Source organism: Dama dama, chromosome 17 (assembly GCF_033118175.1).
Source record: "Dama dama isolate Ldn47 chromosome 17, ASM3311817v1, whole genome shotgun sequence".
In the NCBI taxonomy this organism is placed as follows: domain Eukaryota; kingdom Metazoa; phylum Chordata; class Mammalia; order Artiodactyla; family Cervidae; genus Dama; species Dama dama.
The window spans coordinates 11,834,907-11,855,883 of NC_083697.1; the positions used below are offsets into that span (position 1 = coordinate 11,834,907).

At 39.7% G+C, this 20,977-nt stretch overlaps 1 protein-coding gene across 1 annotated transcript in view; it reads left to right on the forward strand.

Moving 5' to 3' along the window:
• Positions 1-20,977, forward strand: part of TNIP3 (TNFAIP3 interacting protein 3) — a 113,567-nt gene that overhangs the window by 49,187 nt on the left and 43,403 nt on the right. Inside the window, exon 3 of the mRNA XM_061164719.1 lies at positions 4,830-4,947. Within this exon, the coding sequence (XP_061020702.1) occupies positions 4,830-4,947 (118 nt within the window). The remainder of the gene's footprint in view (positions 1-4,829; positions 4,948-20,977) is intronic.

Consider the following 20,977-nt stretch of genomic DNA (forward strand, 5'->3'; position numbering starts at 1 on the left):
GTAACAAAAAGTAAAACCTAAAAGTCACTGCTTGACTGTAGTGTTTCAGACAACACTGCTCATTCTGTGTCTCCAGAGGTTGCAGTCCTGGTCTTTGAACATCTGGAAGCTTTTCCATTATAGAAGAATATGCTATTGATTTATCCTTGTCTTATATTTGAAAATATGCTTTGTTCTCCAGAATCTTCCCTAAAAAGACTTGGCTTATGATTTAAGATCAAAGCATAACATGCGACCTTGGTGGCAGGCTGAGAGGAAATGTGGACATTTGAGGAAAAAAGAACACTAGTGTCCTTAATTCTCGCCTTGGCGTTGCTCTATGCCACTTAACCCCTCTGAGTCTCATTTCTCTGTCTTCCAAATGCAGGAGAGAAATCAAATGATCTCCAGGTTATTCCCAAGATTGTGGCTTCTGTTTTCTCTGTTGAGTGTAATCATTTTCCTTAGGGGTTTATATTTCTTGTGAGTACTACTGAGGCAACTATAGCATGTAACCATAAAAACCAGGTCTGGGGCTTTGGGGTTGTGTGCTCACCAGGAGTCATTTTCGGGGACTGGGAATTCCATGGTTTAAAGTATAGATATCCAGTGCTGCTAACGTACGAGGCACAAAGAGTTAAAACCACAACTGTTCTACAAATATAAAATGAACATATGTCCACAGTTTTAATTCAACTCATTAATGAGACTTCCATTCAAAGAACATTTGAAGAGTTGGGTATTTACAGTCAATTTAATAAAGGAATGTTAGAATAAGATGCTAGACTAGATACAAAAATGGTAATACCCTAAGAGGCAGTAAGCCGCAAACTTTGAGATTCTTTTCTACCAGAGAGGATTCTACAAATTAACAATGTCTTGGCTCTAATCAAATAGTAGAATTTAAATAATTTAATAATCCTTGAAAAATAAATAAATAATCCTTGAATGAGCCCATTAAACAATGACATAAAAAGACTTCACTTTATCGGATAATTTCTTTTGGAGGCGTTTGCACTGAAGACCCTTGAATGTGTAATAAAAGCCTGAGGGCTCCAAATATACTTTCTCTGATACACTTCTTTCTCTGATCCCTCCAATTGCTGGGTTATTGAGCAGATTGTTACCTCTCAGTGGTAGTCTAGGGGAAAAACAGTTCAGAAATCATACATAAATTAGGGAAAACTATTTGTAAAATAAGCTTCATAGTCAACATTGGCCTAATTTATTTTCCTATTGGTCAGTATAATTCATATTAAAATCATTTCTATTAACTCTCTAGGTAGATTTATTCTTTGAGTGAAGGGTAGGAAGGAGCAACAGTACCACAGGAAGTTTATATCCATGTAAGTTTAAAGCCAGCAACAAATAAGCCAAGGGTCTAACAGGGATTTACTAGACTTCTTAGAATTTTGTCACTGTCATCTTGGAAAGTTCTTAACCCTAGAATACTGCCTCTATAATTCTCTTTTCTCTTGAATGTCAGGAGGAGGCCACCTCAAATAAAGATTTACTCAATAGTATTTAATTCAATGAGTCATTTTTTTTTAATTTTCATAGTTTTTCCATGGTAAAAAAAAAAAAAAAAACATTTTTTAAATCAAAGTGTACTCTTAGACAAAGAAAGCCACAGTAAGATTTGAATTTAAAGTGGCCGCTCATGGCAATAACTTAAAATGGGTCAGTGGTTATTACCTTTTTAGGAAGGTCAAAAAGATTTTGACCCTCTCTTCAGAAAGAGACATTGAGCATATAACAGATATAATACAGGTTTGTACTTAATTTGATTTGGGGTAACTCACAGACCCCTGCTGCTCATCCTGGGTCCTGATCTATAATTCCCAACTGAGAAACACAAGGAGCCACCTACAAGGCCATCAGTGAACCACGTGGTCCTCATAGCTTGGCTCCCAAGCCTCTCCTGATAGCCGACTCTGTAAGTCAGCTAACTTTCAGTGCGGGCAATGATAGGTTGTTTTCTTTGGAACTGAAGCAGAAATGCCCCTCACAGTGGAAAACCTGAGCCCAATTATCTGGGAATAACACGGTCCTCTATGGTCCTGCTGCAGTGACAATTCACTAGCAACTCAAAGGTAGATTAAAAAGTCATGGGTTTCAGAACACATTCTTACCCTGCCCCTTATAAGTCAAGTGACCTTAAGAAAAGGTATTTAACTTCACTAGGGCTCAAGTTTAATTGAAAAATCAGGATGATTAAGGGGTAGGGCCCTGAGCAAAGACATCTGGAGCCATACCCCTGACCTAATCAGCTAAGTATTACAGAATCAGTGAACAGATCCCGGGTGAGGATAATACATACCCAGTAAAACAAATGCAAGGTTTTGAAGGCTTTGTTCTGTTTGTGTTTAAAAGTTTGGTAGAGTGTTTTTCTTCTTTTTACTCTACTCCAAACCTTGGGTCATAATGTCATATTAAGACTATAACTTTGTTGCATGCAATTATTTAGTGATCTATAGAGGAAAGCAGAGTTTTAAAGTTGCTATTAATGCTTCCTTTGTGTCCCAACTTACCAGTTCTTTGAATTTGAGGTTATTTGTGTACATTTTAAATAAGCATCTAATTTACTGTTAGATTTGAATTAATGTTTTGAATTAAACTTCATCACACAGTCATATTTATTCAACAACAAATATTTATGGAGGGAGGTCATACTATGTGTCAAGAAACAGGGCAACAAATAAAAGCAGACAAATGCCCTTCTTTCATGGGACATATATTAAACCTGTATGGGGTCTGCGGAGAACAGTAAACAAATAAGAAATCAAGATCATAAAAAATTCTAAGGAGAAAATTAGAATTAAAGGCCAGTAGTGATGGGTATGAGAAAGCCATTTTAAATAAGTTCATCAGCAGAGGTTTTCTTAATAAAGTAACATTTGAGACAGACTCTGAAGGGCATGGGGGAAGCAGACGTGTGGAAGAGAGTGCAGACACCACGCTCATGTGTGGGAAACGTGCTGGCGTGTTCTGTGATGGGCTAAGTGTGCCTGGAAAGGCAAGGAGGAGGGGAGTGGGTGATGCGAGCTCAGAAACAACACAAGAGCTGCGTCATGTGGGGTCTTGGAGGTCACAGAGTGTCGTATCAAAATGATCCCCTCTGGGGTTTGGGCTCAATAACATGTTTGTCACAAAGGAATGTAACACCAGAAAGTATTGTGACCTCTTGGCAGGCAAGTCTGGTTCAGAATAGGTCAGAAAAGCTGCCTCAGAGGCTTAAAATTCAGTCTAGTCCAATTCCATTGGACTAATTAATTAATTGGTAATCTAATTAACCTGAAGGATTTGGGGCACTTATTAAAGGAATTTTGAAACTCTTCTCAGAGGATTGCAGGAAACCTTGGGGAGAGGCTACCAAACTTGATACTACACATGTATAAGCTTTTGGGCCATGAAAGATTTACTGTACACCCAGTAGTTGTCTATGGTGACATCACATGTGGGACATGAGGCACAGATATTCCACAGCCTGAGGAAAGTATAAATAGAAATATGAGGGTTGAGGTGTATTATTCAGAGATTTTTTTTTTTCCTACTACAAATAACAGACACCAAAAAGCTAGCTTAAGAAAAGACAGAGATAATTCATTATAAAAGATATGGGGTAATTAGCAAAATATAAGGGTAGGAAGGCAGTCATGCCTTAGGATTGATTCAAGACCAGAAAACTGCAAAGACTCTCTCCATCTCACAGCTCTGCATTTCCCTACCCAGCTGCTTCATTCTTAGCTCCCTCTGCACACAGAAGAGAATCTCACGGGCCAAGCTGGAATCTGGTGTTTACTCTTGGTCCAATCAGCTATGTCCAGGGAAATGAGGTCAAGTAGTATCAACAAGCAAGGCTGTCAGAGCCGCTACCTGGGAGACACTCTCAAAGAAGGTAGAGTGTTGGACAGACAGCCCAAGTAACCTCTGACACATCGATATGTGATTAGATCACCCACCTATTTATTTTACTTGGAGACAACTTTGAGAAATATTCCTGAAAAAAATTCCTACCCCAATTCAAGGGGTTGTTTTCATGAGATGAAAAATGATGAGGAAGGGGGAAAAAAAAATGTAAAGAAAAATAACAGAATAAATACATTTTTCTCTTGAATTATGTTTTTAATGAGAAGATTTCTCCATTATGTCAGCATGATACAACAGAAAGAAAAATGGACTAGAGTCAGAGAATCTGATTTAAATTTTTACATTATCAGTTAACAGTCATGAGAATATAAGCAATTCATTCTGGATCTCAGATAAATGATGCAGGTTGAACTAGCTTCTTTTTAAGGTAACTTCCAGATACCCTTTGACTCTGATATGATATTTCCATTTGGTGGCAAATAATCCTAGAGATTTGTTGTCAGTTCATTGAAGACATAGAGCAAAAATGGCCAAGAGCAGGCTATAGAATCCTACACATCTGAGTGTGATCTTGGCCCTGCCACTGTTTTGGAGTTGGATCAGTAAGTTACTTGCTAAATCCAAGTTTGCACATCGGTAAAATGCAGGTAAGTGCTGACTACTGTACTGAATAAGAACATGATTGTAGAGCGCCTGGCTTACTGGGAGTGTTTAGTTCTGGTCATTGTTATCCGCCGGTGAAAATCCCTCAACTCGTTTGTATCCTACTAGGTGACTTAGAATAAATGTGCGGGTAAGTGAAAATTAAACTCCAATGCTCTATAGAGTTCTCTAATGGCAGCAGCTAGTGAATATGAGATGAGAGCCCTGGAAATTGCAGGGGTGGGGGTATCACACGTAAATGACACCTCCCTGTGTTCGCGAACATGATCATCTCTGATCGCCTTGTAAACTGCGGCTTTCCGTGTCCCCGGGGGCAGGTGTGAGAGCGCGGAGCTGGATAATAAGATCCTCGGTCTGATCGAGAGGAACACTTCCGATCCCAGAGGGGTCAGCCCGGCGGCCACGTCGAGTCATAGAAATCCCTGTTCTGTAAAGGTAAGGAAAGCCTTCTGCTGCTTCTCAATACACCCTTCAGCAGCGTGGTCACCGAGGGGAACGCACCGGGACAGTCCCCGGACCGTTTCCAGTAAGGCACTTCCTTGACGGCTGAGAGGACAAAGTGAACCCGTGCAAACTTCTCTTACACAGTCACTTCCTGTTACTAAAAAAAACCCTCCACAGAAGCTCCTTCCAGTTTAAAGTGTGATATCAGGGGACCGTCATTACAGGAAAGGGAGGAGGAGCTCAGGCCATTAGAAAGCGTACTTAATGCAGCAATAGCTCTTCTATTGGGAGGAGCTAACCTAATGCATATAAACTCACTTACACTGGGTTACTACAATGTGCACAATTCATCCCATATTTTTTTAAGGAAAAAAACACTGTTTTCCTGATTAGATAAGTTCTTTGAATTTTCTCTTGTTTCAGGATATTTATCTATGGTGCTTTATGTAACAAATAGAATTCAAGGGTAACCTCAAACTAGGAATTTTGCAGATACCTTTCTAGAAATAAACCATAAATGACATCACAAGGTCTTAATCTCTGCAGTCCTTCCAGTTAGAAACCGTCTCTAATGATCATTTCAAAATAAATCTAATGTAAGTAAATTAGAGAATGTGGCTGACATTAAAAATATTTACATAACTTCTGCTTTGGTTTCTTAGTTCTAAAATGATCCATGATGGTTGTGGAAAAGCTACACTAAGCATAGAGAAAACTATAGAAATCATGTATAGAGAGATTTATTGTAGAGCTAATGGAGCTTGGATTCCCCTAAACAAATATTTTCTTTCATAACTAATTTGCATTGACAGATTTGTGTCTTTTTCTCTTAAAGAGATTCTGGTAGTATAAGCCTCAGGCCTCACCAAACACGGATCAGCCTCTGAAATCCCCTCCATGCCCACTGCTCCTAGAGAGCCTCGCTTAGCGTTGAAATCTGTGTGTCTCTTCTGGCCCTCTCTCTCTCTCTCTGACACACACACACACACACACACACACACTCACATTCACACTCTCTGACACACACACACACTCACATTCACACTCTCTGACACACACACTCACATTCACACTCTGACACACACAGTCACATTCACACTCTCTGACACACACATTCACACACACACTGTCACTTTTTTCACTTAGTAATTTGTTGTGGATCCTTCTGTACCTCTTTCATTCATTTAATGAACAAATAGTATTGTGTACATTCATTCCATTTCTCCCTGAAAAAGAAGCATTTGTTTTCAAAGTGAGAGATGACTTTCTGCTAATGATGAGGGGCCAAAAAGGCTTTTCTCTCCATTTCCTTCCTTCCTTCCTTCCTTCCTTCTCTTTTCATCCCCACCCCAACTCTCATACACATACCTCTAACTCCCAGTTAAGACTTTCTTCCTTCATGGAAATGTGTGCTGTTTTGTAGTGGCCATCTAGTTTAACCCCCAAAAGAAATTAATGATGACAATTTGAATCCCCTCCAGTAGCCTGATCCTCGTATTCTCTGCTTATCAGCTCCTAAGACTCCTTTGCTCATGACTGACTTCCCTGCCCACTCTGCTCACTTTGTTTTCCAGATTCCTCCTTACATGTGAGAACTTCACAGCCTATTGCCAGCCTCTTGGTAATTAGTTCCCTCTCTTCTGGGGACTTAACTGGAATTTCTCTGTCTCTTTAAGATATTGTTTCCCCTATCTCTCTTTAAGATATTGATGAAATTTGCTCATCTTCCTATACATTTCCAGGTGAAGGAGAGCAGGCATCTGGCTGATTTTTGTTTTGTTTTGTTTGCTTTGTGAAATGTAAGGGAAAGACATCTACAGAGAATGAGAGGGTAAAGGTGAATTCCAGTGGTTAAAACAGGGGAAGATACCCAGGTGGCTCGAGCGGTAGAGAATCTACCTGCAATCAGGAGACCTGGGTTCGATACCTCGGGTGGGAAGTCATTGGAGAAGGAAACGGCAACCCACTCCAGTATTCTTGCCTGGAAAAATTCCATGAGCAGAGGAGCCTGGCAGGCTACAGTCCATGGGGTCCCAAAGAGTCAGACCCAACTGAGTGACTGAGTGGACACACATATGAAATGTCCACTGAGAGAGGCGGGAGAGGGGTGCAAAGCTGAGCAGCAGTGAGGACCACTTTATAAGACCAGTCACTAATGCGTGTTTGGGCTCCTGAATCTTCAGTCTCTCCATCACTTCTTACCAGCTTAATTCTCCTCAACTTTTAAATATTGAGACTTCATACTACTTTATGGATAACGTTCTTTGTTCACCATTAAGTATGATTTTATTTCATTTATTAACTTTTATTGAAGTGTACTTGATTTACAATGTTGTGTTAGTCTCAGGTGTCCAGCAAAGTTACACGTCTATATTCTTTTCAGGTTCTTTTCCATTATAGGTCATTATAAGATACTGAATATAGTTCCATGTGCCATAATGTAGGTCCTTCTTATTTATCTATTTTATATATAGCATTGTGTATCTATTAATCCCAAACTCCTAATTAATCCCTCCCTTCCTCCCCTCACATTATGAGCAATGTTCTAATTCACTCTTTCACATCCTAGCCAGCGTTGATCATGACATCCAAGTTTTTCCAACCACTTGTCATGCCACTCACAAGCTCTACCTTGATAAATCCATGGCCATTTTGCTGATTTTTCACTTGTCCTTTCATTTGCACTTAATACTATTCACTAACTTTCTTAAAATGTCTTACTTCATTGACATCCATAAATGTGTCCTTCAACATCCTGCTTTTCCCTCTGCTCTTTTCGTTTCACTCGCCGTCACTGCTCTCTCTCACATCACCTGTCTGGGTTACACTAGCATCACCCAGGGATCTGTACGTAGTGGTTGGCTCACTAAACTTCAGAACATATGCTGATGACTTCCAACACATACACTTACTAAACATGTAGTTCTTTTCCAGATTCATATCGACTTCACTCAGCATGTTCAAAGATGCACTCAGTATCTTTCCTGTTAAAGCTGTTTGTTGTTTCTCCACTCTCCATTTCCCATTTCCCAAGATGCACCCATGTCCCACCACCCCGCCATCCTTTACCAGACCACGCAGTTTCACGTGCTGTGCTTTTTCACATGCTGTTTATTCTTCATGGAAACCCTTGCCTCCTTGCCCCTTGGATGAACTGTGTTTCAAACTGTGTTTTCGTGTGAATTACTGTGAAACCATAGTACCTCCTTCTTCAGTCTCACAGAGTTCTCTGGTCCCCTTTTGCACTGTCCTAAATAAATACCTTCTTTAAACCTCATTCATAGGCTTTATCACCTTGGTTTGGTAATCATTTATGTATAGATGTGTCTTCCCTACTGGTCACAGACTTCCTGAGGATGGAGTGTAAAGTGTCACATGAGTGTGTCTAAAGTCTCATAACATAGGTTTTTCTAGAAGGTACCCATGTTATGCAGCATGTTTGGTTTCATGAACTATGAGAAAAGTAGACTTATAATCACCTTATCTCTAAGAATCCTTCACAAATAATCTCAAAGTCTACCGGGGGGATATTGAATATACACTTTAAAGCTCAGCTTCTTAAAGCTTTCGACTGGCAGTGATTGTCAGATGCCCACCTATCACTGCTGCTTCGCGATGTTAGCTATACCACGCCCAGGGCACTTTGTGGTACCACTTATGGTGACAAGCCTAATATTTGGATGTGTTCTCCAGAGCCCAAACAGAGCTAAACATTATGGTTCTCTCCATTTCAATGGAAAGACCTTTCTTTCCCAACTTTAGCCTCACGGGCCCCCAGTACTACTTTTACACATCCAGTGTTTGCCAGAAATATGTGTGACCATCTATTTGATTTTCATCCTTCTGCAAATGGGGAAACTGAGGTTCAGTGAAGCTAAGTACATTTCTCCTGGTTTCTACTATAGCTGCATTTCTACTATAGAACTGCATTCTGGACCTAAACCCAAATCTGTCTGGGTTGCTCTATACATCCTGCTTTTCATTACCTCTTCCTCAAATAAGAATCATTTGAAGTGACTGGGCCTGAGCTCAAGGTGTTATCAGGAACGATGCTGTTGTCAGAGCAACCCCTTCTTTCCTGTGTGAGGCATCACCCTTGCACCAGGCTACAGTGCCTTTACTTTCTCTCTCTCTGAGGATAAGGTCTCCCAGGAACAATCCCCAGAAGTGTCTCTTCATTTCCCAGACTTCTGGCATCTCCTTCTCAATTGTCATCTGAAATATCTTCAAATATTTGATTCCTTAAGTAAACACCTTAATTTCCAGCTGAAATCCCTGCTGAATTACTATTTGCAGTAGCACTCCTCAGAAGGAAATCCCAAACTCAAAACAAACAAAAATTTTTCCATTCTCACTGATATATTGATGGAACTGAAAAAAAGTATAAGAAAAATTCTTTTGGGGTAAGACAAGGGTGAGTCAATGACAGAGAAACTGTGAAAGGCATCTCTCATTTTCCCACTGGATGGAGCAAGCATACGAACAGTAAGGGAGACTCCCTTTCTAGGAAGAAATGTATTTCATTATGACTTTATGAGATGGGTAAAATGCTTCAAATGGTTCAGAGAGTATAATCTTTTAAAAGATTCAGTAAGTCTCTAATTATAAAGAAATATGATTTAATGAAAAGTCCTGAGACATATGTCATGTTCCCTTTTTGGTCTACCTTTGCCAAAAATAAGAGGGAGAATTACTATAGAGAAAAAGAGAAGACTAACTCATTGCTTTGAGAAAACAGAAAAACATTATTGATGAATATGAGGAGCTCTATCTATATGAAAGCAGGTTTTCATATTCTGAGACAGTTGAAAGTAGAAAGTTGGTGAACAGAAGGCATTGAAAGTCTTGTAGGCAAAGAACAAATGATTTTCTAAGTGAGAATACTACTCAATTCCAAAGTGGACGTTAAATGGAACTTACATTAAACTAAGACATGGTCTTAATACAGTGACGAAATTAATATATGAACATTGATTTATTACCCTGTAATTGTGTGTCTTCAAATACAAAAGAAAATGATAGAAGACTTGAGATGCTTTCTTGGACAAACAAATATATTCCAGTAATGCTTGGAAACAAGGGTTCAACCTGGGATAGGAAGGAGAAGTGTTCGAACTTTAAGATCTACCAAAACTGAATTTGCTTAAGAGCATTGTCATGTGTTTAGATTCTATTTTGCTTTTCTTATTTTAACTAAAACACAGCACTAAAAATTGGCTTTTATAACTTTGGTGCCAGTTGAGGAGCCATTTCCCAGTAACTGGAGACAAATTCTTGCTCTGGACACTCTTCCTAAGGCCAAAAGTCTTGGTAAAAATGCTTTGAATGGCTCAGATAGTATAATCTTTTAAAGTGCCCCAATATGAACTTATGACACTTTAAAAGGTTATGAGAGAAAAACTTCTTGGAAACTACAGTAAGTTGACAAACATTTTCTGTAACCACATTTGTTAGGAAAAAACATTAATTTCCCTTTCCTTGTTTCCCTTTTTCAAAAGTTAAGCTATTTCATTATCAAAATCTTGTTCTCTCATCTCTAAACTGGGATGTGATAAGAATAAAGTGAGTGAAAATGTGAAAGCATTTTGTAAACGTAGAGGGCTAAATTGCTTGCATGCATACGTGCTTAGTCGTGTCCAGCTCTTTGTGACCTCAAGGACTGTGGTCCACCAAGCTCCTCTGTCCATGGAATTTTATAGGCAAGAATATTGGAATGGGTTGCCATTTCCTCCTCCAGGGCATCTTCCTAACCAAGGGATCAAACCCACATCTCCTGCATCTCCTGTATTTGCAGGCAGATTCTTTACCACTGAGCCACCTGGGAAGCCCAAAGGGGTAAAACACAATTCTTGTGATGATGATGATGACAGTGAGATTAATTTGAGCCTCAAAGTCTTCTCATTTTTTCTCATACAATTACTAGCTTCCTCTTTGAATCCCGTTGTTTAATTTTGAGTCGTGGTAACTGTGGAATGTTTTGATCTTTTTTCTCTGCTAGGAAAAATAAGTCGCATTGTTGTAGGAGCAGCTGTTTACTATTCCCTGGGAAATGTCTGAATAGCTGGCTAGGAAAACAGCAAGTTCTTAGGCAACAAGAAGGCCTGTCTCAACTCAGCTGCTGCACTTTGTGGTGTTTGAAGCTCACAGTAGGCAACCTGGGTGAAGTCATTTAAATGAGCTATGTTTCCTCCTCTTATCTCTAAGTTCAGCTAGTAGTTTTTAGCTTTATAATTCTAAAAGTATAATCAAATCTCAAAACTAAACAGGTTGGTGGACAGAGACCCAAGCTATCACCATGCCTAATATATGACAAATGACTCCTTCCGTTCATTTTGAAGATTTTAAAAGCTTCCACTATACATAAATATCAGGTATATGTCCAGATAAGAAGATCTTGCTGTGTATGTTCACCTTGAACTCTATTTTTGTAATAAGGTATAACACCAGACACTGCAGGAAAACAGAGACACAAGTCTGTAAGCTAAGATCAAACTCTAAGACCCAAGAATTAAAACTCTTATAAAAGAAGAGGGACAAAACTCTCCTCCCGTTTGAGAGGCATCCATTTGTTGGACAGATGGCTATCTATAGGAGAGGAGAAATGGGGCAATAAACTCAGGCTCCTCTTGTTTGATAAGTAAGAGACACTTTTGAGTAGGACACCTTCTTACTCAAAAGTTTTCTCTTCCATCACTGGGAGGATTTGCCCAAGGTTCCACAAGCAATGGGGTTGGAGAAGACTGGAAGGTGCAGGATGTCCTCTGGAAGATGTGAGTGATAGGTGCAAAGGATTCCTTCTGCCTCCATGAAAATAATAATCCCAGAAGCTCCAATCCAGGCTACTTTGGCAGCCCCAGGAGGAGTGCGGCAACCCTGGGGGTGTTGGTAAAGGAGGGCACCAAGCCTGGAAGGGAAGGGTGACATCTGGCTGGAAGTTAAAATAGACTTTGTCATTTTAACATTAAAAAAAATAAGGCATCCAGGAGCCTGCAAAGAGAAGAAAAAGAATTCAGAGTCTCAGGGTTTCCACTGAACAGACTTTCGGAGCTAAAAGTATTATCTTCACCTTTGGAATCATTGTCTTCTCCTAGATTTAAATGACTTCAGCAATCACACTTGGGGGAAAAAAAAAAAAAAAAAAAGATGTCTTTCCTGTTATGCAAAAGGAAGAATAACATCAGCCCCTTGATTCAGAAATTTGTAAATTAGTGACACTACTAAAGGAAGCAAAATTCTAGGCTTGGAAGATTCCATGAATAAACACATTTGTTTAAGAATTGTTTAGCAGATTATGTGTTCTTTATGTTCTAGATCTGTTCATTGGGTTGGCCAAAAAGGTTGTACAGGTTTGTTTTTTGTTTTGTTTTGTTTTTTACAAGATCTTATGGAAACTAACATTTTGGCCAGCCCAACAGCTTTCTGACAAAATTTGGGTCTCTCATAGGGACTTCCAAACCTAAGCTGGGTTTGGGAATCCAGTGCCTCAAAAGTGCTCTTTTTTTTTTTTTTTTTTTCCCTCAAGCAAGCCTTCCCATTTCTAGTTTGATTAGTAACAATTTCTTTAATAGGTGTGAGGAAAGTACCAGCAAAATGGGCATTTTCAGCTCTCACTGAAAAAGGCTCATAGCATTCTAATGTCTACCTTTTAGGTGAAACGCATCTTAAGACTCTTTTTACCATTTTTGTACTTGTGAGGAGAATGAGACTTGACCCACAAAGTGTATAAATATCTTGGGATTCTTGGATAAGCAGCAAAAAGTAGAATCATTTATTCCTTTATTCCCCCTCCAGTGAGGAAGATTTACTTTTTAAAGTAAATTTTCCTTAAATCACTAAAGATCAGTTAGCAAATATCTGAAATTTTTTCAGGCTATCATATTGAAAGACTGTCTTTGAGTCAGGCTCATTTTCAGACAAAACAGTCCTGATATGCACTATTTGATCACTTATGTTTCCACAAGTCATCACCATAGTCTCCCATTATTCCTACATCATCTTCATATGTACATCCCCTTTCTTAATTATTATATGTAACTATGGGTTTTGCTTCCCCGGTGGCTCAGAGGGTAAAGCGTCTGCCTACAATGCAGGAGACCAGGGTTCGATCCCTGGGTCGGGAAGATCCCCTGGAGAAGGAAATGGCAACCCACTCCAGTACTCTTGCCTGGAAAAGCCCATGGACTGAAAAGCCTGGTAGGCTACAGTCTATGGGGTCGCAAAGAGTCAGACATGACTGAGTGACTTCACTCACTCACTTCACTCATGGGTTTTGCTATTTAAAAGTAGTATAAAAATCTTTGACTTATTGAAATGTATTGTCTCAGGAAGAAAGTAATACCTTTCACCTGAGGTCTTCAGGCTAATCATTTGGTGATTATGAAGTGATGCAGAAAGGATTTCATCACCAATGGAGTGGTCCCTCTAATCTTCAGATTTTATGTTCAAAAACCAGAAAATACATGAAAGACATGTCTGTTTTGATTATCTAGTACTTAACACATACCCAGTTCACAGTCTATAACCTGTAAATATTTAAGAATGAGTACATGAATGAAGGTGAAGTCAAGTTAATTACAAGAAAAAAATGATTTGCAAATATGCTGAGTGATCACAGATTAAAGTCCTAGCAGAACAGAGAACATTTTTTTAAAAGTCAATTGCAGGCTTACAATATTCTAAGGCTAAATTTCTCTTTTCTGACTAGCATTCATCGGCAATAGAAACTACTTTCTATGTAAGTAGTGGTAGAAAGTAGTAAGACATTTTTGGATATGATCTTAAAGGTCAATCTGGTTTATGTATACCCCACAAGAAATTCCCTCAAAACTTCTGAATTTTATTTCTTAATGGCTCAGGCTCCTGCATCAAAGTAAATTGTGTTTTGTCCAGTGGTTTTTAGCCACGTTTTCATGTCTCCTCTCATAGGTAAAATGCTCTTTGCAGGGAATAAGCCAGTGGGGTGAGTTCTGGTATGGGTTCAGCCACCCACTCATCATGTAATGACCGTGGGCACTTCATATCTCTGAACTTCAATTTAATCCTTCTTTACATCAAAGAAGCTCAGGCTTCCCTGGTGGCTCAGATGGTAAAGAATCTGCCTGCAGTGCAGGAGACCCAAGTTCAGTCCCTGGGCCGGGAAGATCTACTGGAGAAGGGAAGGGCAACCCACTCCAGTATTCTTGCCTGGAGAATCCCATGGAAGTGGAGCTTGATGAGCTTTAGTCCATGGGATCACAAAGAGTCGGACATGACTGAGCAACTAATACTTCATTTCACTAACATCAAAGATGCCTCTTTTGACAGGCTTATAGGGCTATTATGAAGTTCAAATTGAAGCAGATAAAATATTGCAATCCACGGAACTCACATGTGCAAAATTGTGATTTTCTTTATTTTTTAAACTCTTTTGTTTCGATCTGGGACCCCCATCCCACTTTTTGGAGAATAATTTAATCCAGTTGACTGCAGGAAATCTCAGCCACTTTGGTGTTTGCTCAGACGGTTTCTATTTTCAATGCAGTCCTACGCAGGAATTCTCTCCTCTGTCTTCTTCTTCCCATAGCAGCACCTACAATCTGTGAAGCAGATTTGTGAAGAAATCCAGCTGGAGTAGAGTTGCCAGATGTGGTAAATAAAAATATAAAATGTCTGCATGCATGCTAAGTCATTTCAGTCGTGTCCAACTCCTTGCGACCCATGGACTGTAGTCCACCTGGGATTCTCCTCTGTCCCTGGGATTCTCTAGACAACAACACTGGAGTGGGCTGCCATGCCCTCCTCCAGGGGATCTTCCCACCCAGGGATCAAAGCCAGGTCTCTTACATCTCCTTCATTGACAGGTGGGTTCTTTACCACTAGTGCCACCTGGGAAGCCCATAGGATGTCTAGTTAAATTTAAATTTCATAAAAACAACAAAATATTTCATGGGAAATACTTTTTAAAAAACTACTCTGCATCTAAAACTCAAATTTATCTGGATGTCTTATGCTGTTTTGGCAACTTTAGGAGGAAAGCATCAAGTTGCAATAATCCATCATCTTACACTGCCATTAGCACCAGTATAATCTAATCCTTATGGTCTTTTCATTGGCTTACATCTTCACTGGCAATCACTGAAGCTTCTAGGTCCCTCTTCTCATCTCTTGTCCCCAGATTCATGTGATAAATACTGCATTTTCCTCAATCTGACAGCAAAGCATTCTTAAATCCACAAAACCCTAGTCAACCATTTTTATATCATTCTCAGGAATGCAGGACATTTCTGACTGTGCTTTCACAGCACTCTGGGGTTGAGGTGTCTAAGGACCCCCCTACCTAGACAAAGTCCCAGCTGTGTGCCTTGAGGCTGCAGAAATTCTCTTCAAGACTTGCCCCTTCCCCAGGTTTAACTCAGGGGGTAAGGCCTCTCTGCCCTATGATGTTCAGTCTGGGCAGTTCGATGGATGATGGGTGAGCTCCTAAAAGAGTTGGGCTCAGCTTCCCCAAGAGGAGGCACAACATTCAGGTTTTCCCTGATCCCTTGCCCATTCTTCCTCAGGGCCTTTATCTACTATCCCCTGGGTGGGGGTGGGAGTGGGGAGTGTGGAAGAGGTGAAGCATTAGGTTATACCATCTTTCATCTTCCCTCTTTATCATTTATGGTATTAGATTTTATGCCTTAATTCTGTTTTTTTCTCAAACATTTTGTTATGAAACTTCAAATATATAGCCAAGTTGAGAAGATTTTGTGATATACACTCATGGATTTCACCATTAAACATTTCACTCTACTTGTTTATCATGTATCTATCCATCTACCTACTGCTTCTTTCATCCATCAATCCATGTTGCTTTTTGAGACATTTCAAAAATCTTAAATTTTTAAAATTACTAGAAATACTAGCCTTGCAATTCAAAGCTTCAGTTTTCAGGGTGGCCTCTAGAGTTTGAAAAGTCTATTTTGAAATACAAAGGCTGAATAGGGACTGTTTTTCCTTTTGCATTCAATGACAAACTTGTTTAGCCCTGTGACAAAAGTTATTTCTCACTGAGCAAAAAAGGATTTGTTACATGAAACAAAGAACCATGTATATTTGGGGGAATCACCAGTTACTATTTCAGGAGATTAACTTATAAGATATAATAAAGCACTATACAAATATAGGAAATATTATTGAAAACCACACTTATACCTTTTTAAAAAATCCCCCATAGCATGTATAATCATTGATATTATGTATCTATTAAATATTAACTATGATTGGGAGAAAAAATATGGGGTTTGTATGGAGAGAAATAAATATTGATCATTTAAACAAAATAAAGGTGAAATATTTACCTATAAAATGAGTAAAAATAAAATACATTCAAACAGAACAGCTTTTTTAAAATCCTACTTGATCCTACTTGATCCAAGGATCCTACTTGATCCTTTCTTATTTGGAGACAAAATACATATCTTTGTTTATCCCTGTGGTCTTTCTCCTCTGGACTGTGTTCTAAGAAGTAGCGGTGTACTATAATTTCCTACAAAATAAAGATTTATACATAAACAGATTTTTTTTTTAATGTGTATAACACTAGCCTGTGCTCTAAAGATACTATGTTAGTTCCCAAGGCTAAAATGATATTGACTCTACCTTCAAGAAGCTTATAGCCTTGAGAGAGAAAGGTACATAAAATGACGATTTTATAAGTGCAGAAATTGATGCCTCACACAGCAACCTAGGATCACAAAGGAGGAGGTAACTAACTCCTCTGGCAAACCAGAGACGCCTTCAAAGGGGCTGGTGGTCAGTGAATCAGATGGGTTACTGCTTTGGGCAGTGTTGAGAAACCTTTAGACTGGAAGTTTCATAAGGTTTGCCATTTTATAAAGACTAGAGAATAGTCGGCAAAGTCCAATTTGCCCTATCATGTAACCGAGATGCACTAAAAACTAGAAGTGGGCGGTAGAAACAGACATACATGTACCGCACGGAAGAAGGGCTTTAAACTCCAAGATGGCGGGCTACAAGCCTGTATCCCCCAAGAGGATGTGGGATTGGGGACATGCCTCTCGGGGACTCATCTAGTCCAAGCCCAGGTCTGGGGGATGAAACAGAAGTCATTTACTAGTTTACAGGCCAAGAAGTTGACGTTCCTGACCCTGAGATCTTTTTTAAACTCTTGAGTAGGCACCCATTTCATCAACATTGCAGATTTAGTTCGGGATGGGGAGAAGGCTTTACATGTGTCTGAGCACTGCATGGACTTGCACAGGCCCTAAAATAGTTGGCACTATTTTAGGTTGAAGAAATATGGAATAAACACAGCAGACAATAAAAACATATACGGTATGACATACAGTGCTATGGAAAAAATATAGCAGGAAAGGGCTGAGATGGAGAGCAATTTTAAACAGGAGGCCAGGTAAGATCTCAATAAAAAGATGGCATTGAAGTAATTACCCATTGAAGGGGAGAGGATGCGCCATGGGGTTACCTAAGAGAAAGACAGCTCTGAGCAGACAGAACAGGGTGTGTACATGACAGGTTCCTGGGCCAGCAGTGTGGCCAGGACGGGGTGGAGTAAGCAAACAGGAGGATCCTGAGAAAGAGGTCAGGGGAGCACAGGCAAGAGCAGGGAGGACCCTGCGGGCCACTGTAACTATATTCACTCTGAGTGAAATAGGAGCTACTGAAAGGTTCTGAGCAGAGGAGTGACATGAAATGACATATTTTAAAAACTTGCAGTGGCTACTGGACTGATAAAAGATGGGAAAGGAGCAAGAGTGGAAGCAAGGAAGCTGTTAGGTTATTGCAGTAATGCAGGTCGTGTGACTAGTACAGGGTGGACCAGGATTTGATGCAGGGACAGATATCAGTCACTACTTGATGCTCTTTTAAGAATTTTCATGTGAACAAAATCAGGAAGCAATTATTGACATTTCCATTTTGAACATTTATAAAAAGGCATGTTTATTTCATTCTTTCCTTAAACTGGGAAAACCCTTGGCTTTTGCGGCAACATGCTGCTTTCATTTCTGGATGTATTTTCAGAGACCCTAAAAACTATCCAGATGAATTGGGTAAAGCTGTGAGGAAAAAGGTAAGGCAAGGATGACTCCAAGATTCTTAGTCCAGGGCATGAAAGTTGTCACTGATTGAGGTGGGGAAGACAAGTTTTGTGGGAGAAGATCAGGAAATAACTTTCATACAAGTGGTGAAGGAGGTATCTATTAAGCATCCAAACAAGGATGATGAGCAGGCAATTAATATAGGCATTTGGAGTTCAGAGCTGTGGTTCATTCTACACGCCCCAGGTGAACTGATTATTCAGTAGTTTGATTATCATGAGTTGTTAAATATTTTGGATATTACTTTTGATAATATCTATTAAGTGGCATTAGAGTTGTCAGTCTAACCCATTTAATACATAATGTGCATATCCAGGTTTATTTTTACTAAAAAGTGACTTTGATTATGTAATTCCTTTGCTCAGAGGTCTTCAGTAGTGCCTCATGGCCTATGTAATAAAGTTAAAATTTCTTAGTCTGAAATTAAAAGCTTTTCCCAATTTGATCCAAATCAACTTTAGGCAGAGCACATGAGCCCCTCTCTAGTTACACTGGGCTTATAAGAATCCTTCATACTTAGGCTTGTCCATCTCTGTTTCCTTTAAGTTGTTCCCCTTAACAGTAAATATATCTCAGCTCTCACCATCTATGAACATCCAATCCATCCTTCAAGGCCCAGCAAAAATTCCAACTCCTGCAATAACTATGAAAGCTCAGAATGAGCTCTCTCTGAATTCTTCAAAGCATGCTCATATACATATATGTTTCGTTGAAAGTAGGAACTTCTGTTTTCCTTTGGGGACCCCCTTAGTGCCATGTGCATGGTAAGTGATACGTAAATGACTGATGGGCCCTATCCTTAAGGCCATATTATTATTAAAATCTAAGCTCTTACATGTGTTATTATGAACAGCAACCCTAGGAAGAGGAATCTCTACTATCCCTAGCTTACTATGTGGGATTGGAGACTTAAGGGCCTTAAGCATCATTCCCAAATTTATAAGCAGTGAATGGCAGAGCTGAAATATGAATCCAGATGACTGCTTTCTAGGGGCAGATGTTTTAGTCACGACTAGATACTCTGTCTCCTAGTTAGACAACTTAGAGTAGGTAAGTACTCCTGCTTAGAGTGGGTAGCCTGTCCCTTCTCCAGTGGATCTTCCCAACCCAGGAATAGAACTAGAGTCTCTTGCATTGCAGGTGGATTCTTTACCAACTGTGCTATCCGGGAAGCCCACTTAGATAGCACATTCACTTAAAATTCATGCAAATAAATCCAGAAAGCAAAGGAAGCTTTTCAACCCCCATTCTAAAAGGATAGTGAAGAAAAATCCATGTTTATTTCACATACCAAAGAATCTCTCCAAGCATTTATAGAAATGTGATGATTTCTCTTGGACTGATTTTGAGGGAGTTATCATCAACCAGAGTGACAGTTCCTGACCACTACTGGTAGGCCTTGGTCCTTCACTTCACTGTATTTCCCTATGTTTGTTGTTTTCCTCTAGATATTAATATTAGTTTAGTCACCTGAGAAATGAGAACTCCTCAAACTTGCTTTAGATACATGGAGTGACATGTCCATTTCTCTGAAAGTTATCGTGGCTACTAAGGCTTCTCAGGGAACAAAGTTTGACTGAAAGTCAGACACTGAACATATATAGCATGCGTGAGGCAGCGGAGGTGAGGCGAAGAGAGCACGTATAGCAGAAAATATCCAGTTTATTCCTGGGACTGTACTAACGCACATTCCTTTTTTTCTCCCACCAAACTTGGGGCACTCCTGAAGAGTTATTATTTATTCATAAATCACCACATGGCTCTCTGGATCTAACAGAAAATCCATTTGTTGTTAAACTGCCATGGCAGGAGAGGCAAAAAATAATATAATGAAAAATGCAAAAATACAGGATTTCCATTCAGTAGAATCCCTCACACCCTGATGGGCTACAACAACAAATGTTCAACAGGATACCCATACAGACAAGACCTACAGACAGCAACGGCTGGCAAGAAGATGTTCCTTCTAACCGCTTCTTTAGGTCAGTGCTACCTCATGCACTGGGTTAGTCTTACTGAAAACACAGATAAGGCTGAAAGGAACTCTGACCATATGTAACTATGCTTTGAGTACGTGTGTATTTGGGAGGAGGAGTTCGGAGAGAAAAGAATACTTTTTTATGTTATTGTCTTTTTTTTTTTTTTTTCTGATGAGTGGATTTGACAGTTAATGAAGTATCAGTCTCCAGGAAACCCCTGCTTGTATTCCCTAAAATCAAATCACACGTGACTCGTTTTACCTTTAGAACTCTGAACAACTTGTTTCCTGCTTGTATTTTTGGATATTGCCTTAAGGAAATATCATTCTATTTCACTCAAGTGTACCCCCTAAACAGACCAAGAATCCAGCAGAAAGTACACACACACACATTCAGGGGTGTGGCCAGCTCAGGAAGCAGAGGGAATTCAGTGTGGCGGGAACACAAGAACCAGAGTTGGAGAGCTAAAGATGAAGAGTTAACGGAGGCAACGGAGAGTCAAATCCTAGCCACACATCCATTCCCTGTTAAAGAGTTTGGATTTCAGGAGTGTTAGGATTGACCCTACATATATGTTGATATCGAATAGAGAGGTCTAAAGAAAAATGTAAACTAAGTAACTAAATTCTTTTCTCCTTTCAGCCACACATTCTTTCCTTTCTATATTCTTGCCTCTCCCTTCGTCCCCTTTCCTCCAGTCAAGAATGAGGTCCTCTGCTCTGTCACAGCCCCGGTGTGTAGCTCAGAGCATCTGCTTCCCTTGTTTTTATCTGCACTACCTGTCAAGTGCTCCATACCTCAATGCCCCGTAAAACTACAAGCCAACTCAGTACAGCTGAATGTTAGTGGAAAAAAAGATTTTACTTCCCAGGAGTTATGGAGAAAATGTGGACCAACTACAGAAAAAACAGTCTTGAGACTTTACACTTGAGAACCAAGTTTAAA